The sequence below is a fragment of the Nannospalax galili genome, unplaced genomic scaffold (assembly GCF_000622305.1).
Source record: "Nannospalax galili isolate Female #2095 unplaced genomic scaffold, S.galili_v1.0 scaffold150, whole genome shotgun sequence".
In the NCBI taxonomy this organism is placed as follows: domain Eukaryota; kingdom Metazoa; phylum Chordata; class Mammalia; order Rodentia; family Spalacidae; genus Nannospalax; species Nannospalax galili.
In genome coordinates, this window is record NW_008329320.1 from 3,293,902 (window position 1) to 3,303,053 (window position 9,152).

At 44.1% G+C, this 9,152-nt stretch overlaps 1 protein-coding gene across 8 annotated transcripts in view; it reads right to left on the bottom strand.

The window, feature by feature from the left end:
* Pdzd2 (PDZ domain containing 2) overlaps nt 1-9,152 on the bottom strand; it is a 434,448-nt gene that overhangs the window by 26,629 nt on the left and 398,667 nt on the right. For all 8 annotated transcript variants that reach the window (XM_029564752.1, XM_029564743.1, XM_029564732.1 and 5 more), the window contains 4 exons: nt 5,742-5,823; nt 4,092-4,126; nt 3,234-3,390; nt 919-1,697 (listed from right to left, as the gene is read on the bottom strand). In XM_029564752.1, coding sequence (XP_029420612.1) covers nt 919-1,697; nt 3,234-3,390; nt 4,092-4,126; nt 5,742-5,823 — 1,053 coding nt within the window. The remainder of the gene's footprint in view (nt 1-918; nt 1,698-3,233; nt 3,391-4,091; nt 4,127-5,741; nt 5,824-9,152) is intronic.

Genomic DNA, 9,152 nt, shown 5'->3' on the forward strand with positions numbered 1-9,152 from the left:
GCCTGGATTCACATGATACTTACGAGAAAGGTATATGGAGCTACTATCACACATGATTGTGGTATAAATTTCAAAAAGGAGGATCATTCATAACCACATCTGCTAGATAGTTAACAGTTAACCACTTTTGGTTGCCCCACCCTCAGCTGACCAAGGCAGACAGTGCCATCCCTGTTTCACAGCTCAGGAGAACTGAGGCTTTGGAAGGCTCAATGACTTTGCCATGTTGTCACTCAACTTGTGCCAACTAGTCAATGAAGTTGATTCTAGGCCCTGGGCTTTACTTCCCCCATACCACAATGTCTTTCTGTCATTACCACTGGCCCTGTGTCCTGCGGAGTGCATGATTACATCTTTCGGCTGAGTGATTTTGTGACTAACAATCTGCCACTATAGTAATGGGCCCTATTAAATGACTCCTGTTGAAATATAATCCTCTAGTCATCACCCTTTTGGCCAAGTTACCCTGTACTTTACAAAGGGCCTTGTAGTCATCATACAATATCCAAACTTAAGAGTCAGAGAAGTGAGGGCTGGAGAGATGGCTTTGGCTGTTCTTGCAGAAGACCTGGGTTTGAATCCCATCACATGGTAGCTAACAACTGTCTGTAACTCCAGGTCCAGGGGATCCAACAGCCTCTTCTGTCCTCTGTGGGCATTGCACGACACGGGTGCACTTACGTACATGCAGGCAATACATGCATACACATAACATAAAAATAATAAAAAAAAATTGCTGGACATGGTGGCGCACGCCTTTAATCCCAGCACTTGGGAGGCAGAGGCAGGGGGATCTCTGTGCTTCTTCAGCACTGCATAACATGAGTGCACTCACATACATGCAGGCAATACATGCATACACATAAAATAAAAATAATAAACAAAATTAAAAAAAAAGAAGAAGAGCAAGTCAGTTACCTTCTCTGCAGTTCCACTTGGCTGACGGCTGGTGACAGTCTCTTTGAGGGAAGTAGCCTGGACTTTCATGTCCTGACCACACGGTTCATCTGCTCTGCCAGTTAGGGCCACCTCAGCCTCAGGCCTCTTGCAGTGTGGGTTGACTTTGGCCACAGGCTTGTGCCGGGACAGTAGGTTTTCATTCTTCTGTGGTGGAGAAATGGGGTTCTCTGGGCTCCTTGGGCTCTGGGTGTCCGCAGAGCCTTTGTATTCCAGTTTGGGGGAACTCCTTGATCCTGACAGTTCCTTTCTTCCAGAGCCACTCTTAGGAGCTTCTGCAGAGCCCGGTAGGCTGGCTGCCTTGTGAGGAGTGCCCCCTATTCCCTCAGTGATGCTGTCTTCTAAGTTCAGTGAGCTGCCAAGCAGAGGCACGGAACAGGCCTTGCTGACCAGTGGTTTCTGGGGTCCTTCCTCCTGCCTGCTGGTGCCCATGTTTTTGGAAGAGATTGTGGAGGCAGGCCTCAAGTCATCCTCCATCAGAGGCCTGCTGGGACCTGGAAGGGCTCCTGGGAGTGAAATGCAGTCCCCCTCGCCATCAAAGTCTTCCTCATCGCTGGCATCATTGGCATCATAGCAGCGTACCCTCCTCTGACGGAGGAGAGGATTCCTCAGCACCTGCGGGCTTCCGGGTAGACTGGTTTGCCTGGCAACTGTCACTTGTTTGTGTAAGAGCCCAGAGGCCCGCTGACTTCCAAGACACACAAGGCTGTTGGCCCTGGCTTTCCCTGGCTCCTTGGGAGCTACAAGGGATGGAGAGAAAAGAGTTAAACGAAAATGAGTTTCCAATCTGGCCTGGCCTTATGGGGAAATCAATCCTGTCATGGCACACGAGCATTTCCAGATTCACACATGCCAGGCACAACCTCCGGCCACCCACATAAACAACGTGGCTCCTTGGGGTCCATGCAGTATGGGCAGCTAGCCTGTTGCTCCTCTTTCATTTTGACCTCCCCTACCCTTTTATTTCTATACATACACATATACCTATACATACATACACACATTTCTTGTGTGTTTGGGTGTGAATGTGGGCAAGCAGGTACATGTGTATGGCATACATGGAGGTCAGAGGACAACCTTGGGCATTGGTTCTTGCTTTCCACCTTGTTTATTACCACTGTACACATCAGGCTATCTGACCTGCAAATGGCCAGGGATTGTCCTGTCTCTGCCTGTAGTACTGGGGTTACAGACATGAGCTACCAAGTCTGGCTTTACACAGAGCCTGTGGATCTGAACTCATAACCACATGCTAGCTCAGCAAGTGATTTATCCATTGAGCCATGTCCCACCATTAAAAACAACAGTCTCTGGATTATTTAACTTGAACCGTGTGCTTTCTAGAGACAGGAAATTTATAGCTCTCCAACTTCTACTTTGTCTTCCAAGCTGCTGGGGTCTGACCTAAATGCTGACACTGAGAATTCCCCTCTAGTGGGTGATATCAATAACACATCCCCACACCTAGGCTTCCTCATCACCCAAGGGCCCTCTCCGATCTGCAGCAAAAGGAGTTCCATTCCAAGTCCAAGCTGTCTGTTTCTCAAAGATAAAGTCCATCTTTGAGGCAGAGTGCCTGGGCGGCTCTGCAAACCCTTCATATGCTTCACACCCAGACTGCAGTGGGAGGTGTGTGCTTGCCACTTGGAATGTGTCTATGGGGACAGAGCACACCCGGCAGCAGCGTTAGTGAGTCCCAGCTGCCATTGTCTATCCCTCTGAAAACCTGGGGATTTTCCTGCTCAGACATTAGAAATTACTAGGGAAACCTTGCCAGCAAAAGTTGAATCATAGCAGGTGATTCGCTCATCTTGAGCATATACTCAAGGAGACTAGACATGACTTTTTGCTAATATCAGCCTCTCCCAAGCCCTGAATCTCTCAGTTTTCTAAAGAGTTACCTAGTGAAGAAAGCAATCTGGATTCCCTGAACTGTGAGGGCCTGAGGTTGCCGAATCTGATTTGCTGCCACAAAACTCAAGATTACATCCTGTAAATGGCATGTGAAGGGGACCTGGGCGAGCCACCTCTAGGACTAGAACATTCGTCGAGCTCCCTACTGCTTGCCTGAGCAGTGGTTACTGACCACTCCCAAGGTTAGATGCTGCCTTTTAAAGGTGGAAAACTGGTCTCTACTCAGCCCGGTCTGGCTTGCAGACCTTTTCCATTGCAGCAGTGTGGGCAAGGCAAACCCCGGGGCCTGAAGCAGGGATGGGGAACTAGCAATTGTTTACTGCCATGCTGAGCTCAGGGACCCTGGGAATTTTTCTGCTCACTGGAGAGGCTGGGAGGCAGGCTGCCATCCTCTGAGGTGCCGCAGCCATTTCCTGTGTGGTCTTCATCCTCAGAGCCGACCACCACAAAGTCGGACAAGGAGCCCTGCCCATCATGGACAAAGTACTGGGAGAGTTCCGATTCGGATAGGAGGGAGTCCTGTGGGAAAAGATCATGCAAAGAACATGTAATGGCTTCCCCTCTTTCCAGGAACACTTTGATCTCATCCCTGCTCACTGGAAACAGCTGTGATAGTACGTGCCCATCTCCATTTACTTTAGGGTGACAAAAGTGATAAATAAAAAGGTGAATGCTGGGCCATTTACTGTTTTTAGAAAAAAAAATTTGGGGTGGGGCACACTTTTTGGCAATGACCAGAAAAGTCACAGTAGCAGTTTATTAACTATCTTGGGGGAAAACACTGGGAGGAGAGGCAGAGAGAATTAAAGTCTAAGCCACATGGCCCAGCCAACTGATGAAACACTGGGGGTTGGGTATGTGTGTGCTGTGGTGGGATGGGGTGGTGGTGTGTGTGTCTGTCTGAATCTTGATCCAGTTGGACTGAGGACCGGCCCACAGTTTCTTTAAAGCTGCAGGCTTGCCCAAACTCAGCTGGCTTTATTATGGAGCAGTTTTAAAAGGGTCAGTGTTTTTATTTTCTTGTTCTACTTTTTTTCCAAGATGAATATTTACCACAAGAAATACACCTTTGGGTGTTTGTTCTCAAGTTGGAATGGTTCCCACTGCCTGTATAAAGTGGCTAAAAGGATTCATAGCAGAAATCTGGGCTGAGGTCTCACACTTGACTAAGGGGACACTGAAACTGGTTTGCATTCCTGCAGTGGTGCATTTTGACTCACCTTTTTGGCAAGAGAGGGACTCTTCAGTGGGGTACCTGTAGGGGGAGAATTCACCAGACTGTTAAACCAACCAAGCTCAGATCCCAAGTAGGCTCATATTTCACCAGAAAAGGAGAAACAAAGCATATTAAACAAAACTGTCCTTTGCCTGAGTCGCACTGATGGGTTACATGCTTAGGTAGGTGTATGTGTGCTGTAAATCGAGGTACTCCCCCGACCTTACTCCCCACCTCCATCCCACCCCACCACATTCCCTAGAGACTCCGCTCCTGCTGCAAGACCCTGGCTCTGATGTCCCCACATCTATGACACCCAAGTGTTTTATCTGACCCATACCTCAATTTCTGTCTACATAGGATGATGAATGGATATTTGCATCTACCCTTTTCTTTCATATATATATATACTTTGTCTTTTTGAGGCAGGGTCTCCCTGTAGCCCCAGCTGGCCTAGAACTCACTATGTGGACCAGGCTGGCCTTGAACTCACAGAGATCCACCTACCTCTGCCTTCTGAGTGCTGGGATTAAAAGTATGCACTACCACATAGGGCATTTCTCCTTTCCAATTGTTTAACAACCCAAAGATGTCAACTGCACCCTGCTGTCTAGTAAATGTCCAGTGATAGTTGGTAACTGTCTAGAAAGGTGAATGAACAAATGAACATCATCTGAAAAACTCATGAAAGAACTGGGGGAAAGGGTTGGCTATTTTACTTTTTAGCTGAAAGATGAAAAGCTGAGCCTTTAGACTTTAAATTCTATGTCACAGGCAAGAGAGATTTAGGACATGAGGGTTCCGGCTTAAGAAAAATCTTTGCTAACTGATCAAGTGGGAATGTTGGGATGAAGAGGGTCCAGTTTTCAGGATAATGGACTGGCTGAATAAACAGCCCGTTATGGCTAAGCCCCTTTAAATATATTAATTATGGATGCAAATAATCAGGGGTTTCATGGTTGCCAAAAAAAAAAAAAAAAAATCCTGTTCCTGTTCCTCTGACAACCAGTAACTCAGACCTTTTCCTCTGGGGTATAAATCTAAATGTCAGAGGAGTCTCCAGCTGGGAGATGTTTGCTGAGTCTCTCTAGGTTTCCACACAAGGGAAACATTTTGTTTTAAAACTTGATACAATGCTTTAACTAGCATTGCAATCCTTCCCTGTCTGAAAATTTGCACTTAAGGGAAAAACTCAGATTTTTGCTGCCCTCCTGGTCCTCTTTGTATTGAAACTTTTAAATTCCTATAAAGAAATCTCCAGCTTTTGAATGAATAATACTCTGCATTAGCAAATGACTCTTATTTCCCTTCCAACATGGTATTTCAACAGAAGCGCATAGATATATGAAGGGCTGTTAACCCACTTTTGCAAATTATTTGAAAGTCATAAAAGCATGCATGATTAGGCATTTAATGAAACACATTAAGTAACTTCAGAAATCAAAAGTAGTAACAAATAGAACACATAGGCTCTCTGACAGCCGCTTTCACCAGCCCTGATAATTACGAAGAACCCAATACCACTGCATCAGGAGTGCTGTGGTGAACTGAGTGAGATCCTCTTCTGAGTGGTGAGCGGCAATGTGTGGTTACAGTAGTTAAGCCAGGAGAGGGGCAGAGGAGAGGAGCAGCTAGCTTTGCGTGGTTACAGTACCTAAGCCAGGAGAGGAGTTGGCCTCTTTGCTTTCCTGATAAGTGCTGCGTGCTATCACTTCATCCATTTCCTGCTCGGACACCTGATTTTCAGCAGAAAGCACAAATTAGATAGTTTTATTTATCCCCACCCCAATAAAAGTAGCTAGGACCAGAGTCAGAGTTCAGTGCAGCGAAAGCAGCAAACCAGAGGGTCAAAGATCTTGACCATCCTCAGAAGCAGTAACTCAGGATCTGTAAGTTCAGCTGGTTAATGGATTGCTTTAAACAATGTGTACTTAACAAGACCTCCAACTGGTCCCCGAGTTCAAGGAGAACATGTGCTGTGATTACCAACTTCACTCCTTTCTAGAACACTTAGTTTTCATTCTTTTTTAAAAAAAACTTGGGGACGGGCCACTGAGATGGCTCTGTGGGTAAAGGCACTTGCCGTCAAGCCTGATAACCTGAGTTTGATCCCTAAGATCTTTATGGTAGAAGGAGAGAAGTGACTCCTGAAATTGTTCTCTGACCTCTCCACACATGCCTACACACACACACACACACACACACAAAATAATTAAATGTACATGTTTGCATTTTAAGTGGGCATTTTGCACATATAACACATCTCAGTTTAAGTCTTTTTGAGACAGGGTCTCCCTATAGCCCCAGCTGACCTGGAGCTCGCTAAGTAGACCAGGCTGGCCTTGAACTCACAGAGATCTGACTGTCTCTGCTTCCTGAGTGCTGGGACAATGGCATAAGCCACCACGTCTGGTGTAATATATTTTTTAAAATGTTAAAAATTAAAAAGTTTAAAACCTTGGGACTGGCAAGATAGTTCAGCACATAAAGGTGCTTGCCAAGTCCAGGGACCTGGGTTCAGTCCTCAGGACCATCATGGTGGAAGGAGAGAACTGATTCCTGCAAGTTGACCTCTGACCTGCACATGTGCACTGTGGCACATGTACTTCCCCTACAAAAAAAGTGTAAATAACACTTTATTCAAAAAATTAAAAACCTACAAAAATATGCAAGGACATTACACTATTCATCTAAATTCACTGATTTTTCACATCTTGCCACATTTATGTGTATCCCTTCTCTTTACACACATATATACACCATCTTTTTGCTAAACCACTGGAAGTTGCAGACAGTATGATCTTTCACTTGTAAATATGTTATTATATATCTCCTAAAAACAAAGATGCTTTAGCAAGTAGCCATTGTACTTTGAACAGATTCAGGACTATAATGTTGATGACTGTGTTCCAGTTCAGTCTGTTCTAATATCATGCTTCTGAAGTCCTACTCAGAGTGCCTACAGGTTGCAAGCAGTTCACAGGCGGGCTACCAGCCTGGGGAGAGACAGGACTTTCCTCCAGAATGCAAACAAGCACACAGCTTCCTCAAGAAACACAATCTTGAAGGAGGATACACCTGCTGGACATGGGTGTGCAATGACTAAGTGATTTACAGTCTCACACCACGCCACCTGTTTTGGACCTGTGCTGGATCCGTGTAAAGCTTCTTTGCGTTACAAGAAGATTCTTTGAGGCAGTCCAGGATCTAAGCCACCATGTATCTCCAATCTTTTAAAATCTGAAACAGTTCTGAATCTTTTTGTCTTTCATGATACTGATATTTTGGAAAGAACTCAGGCTAATCCAAATCCTCAATTAGGATCTGTCTGGTAGTATCCTCATGCTTAATGGTTTTTTTGGGGTTATTTTGGGGGGGAGTACAAAAATATTTTCCCTTTCAGTGCACCCAGAGGCACTCAGTGTTCACGTCTCACAATTGGCGATAACTTTGATATCTTGGTTAGGATGGAATGAGCCAGACTTCTCCACTGGAGTTTTTGTCATTAATGAGTAATCTGTGTGGTGAATGTCTGAGGTCATGTGAATACCCTGCATCTATGCATGTGCTTGCGTGTAAATGAGTAATTTTTAGGTTAGCAAACAAAGTACTAACAAAGGCCTCATCATGGCAGCTTCATACTTGACGCGTTTTTGTCTTGTAATTTTAGTTTAGTTGATTATTTTTACTAAAATCAATCATTACTATGAAGTTTTCCAAAACAATGATTTATATTTCTTCCATTCTTTCTACATTATTCAACATAATGGTAGACCCAAGGTATTCTCTCCCTATTAATTATTATCCCTTTCTGAAAAAAAATTCAACTTATGGAACTAGAGAGATGGCTCAGCAGTTAAGAGCACCGGCTGCTCTTGCAGAGGGCCTGGGTTCAGTTCCCAGCACCCACATGGCAGCTAACAACCATCCTGTACCTCCAGTTTCAGGGAATGCAACACCCTCTTCTGACCTTCTCAGGCACAACACGGGTGCACTTACATACATTCAGGCAATATACTCATACACATAAAATAAAAAAACAAAGCATTAAAAACTTTTCAACCTATTCTGCTTAAAATATTATATGTGAATGCTACTGGTGGGATTGCAAACTCATGCAGCCTCTATGGAAAACTGTGGAGAACTCTTAAAAAACTAAAAATGAACCTACCATTTGACCCAGTTATACCACTCCTTGGCATATACCCAAAGGACTCATCCTATTGTAGAGACACTTGAACAACCATGTTTGTTGCTGCTCTTTTCACAATAGCTAAGAGATGGAAGAAACCTAAGTGCCCCTCAACTGACAAGTGGTTAACAAAAATGTATATTTACACAATGGAGTTCTATTCAGCAGTAAAGAAGGATAAAATAATGAAATTTGCAGGTAAATGGATGGATCCAAAAACTGTTATACTAAGTGAAGTAACACAGACTCAGAAAAACAAATGACATATGTTCTCCATCATATGTGGGTCCTAGTACCAAATCCTTTTAAATTCCCAGTCCTTTTAATAAGATGATCATATACAGCAATCCCTTTTGCATGAAATTGTAGTCATAGTTGACCTTGTTGATGGTTGTGCTCATTCATTAAAAGAGGGCCAAGCAGTGTCACTGGACCCTTACTGGAATATCCAGCCACTCTTCCCAGCCAACTGTATGTAATTTGACCCTAATAACACATGGCCTCCTAGATTTGGAGAGGGCTAAACTATACAATCTGTGGAAGGCTAGGAATAGAAGGCATGACCCATGCTGGGTAAAGGCTATCCAGTGTGCATACACTCAGTTCATACATATACCTCAGCAACCCCTCAGTTATCTTGGTAAGTAAGATCAATAAATTCATTGGTTCCCCAGTAAAACTTTAATGAAACATTGGCTTGACACTAGAACCTTAAAAGAGAATAAGCATCTCACAACAGATTGAAAATTTATTTGTTAATGCTATAATTATTTTTAAAAAAGAAAATGAGAATGTAAAAGATGTTAAAAGGATACAGGAATGAAGATATTTTCCAAAATAGAAAAAATGAAAAAGCCTAAGCAAGTGAAGGTC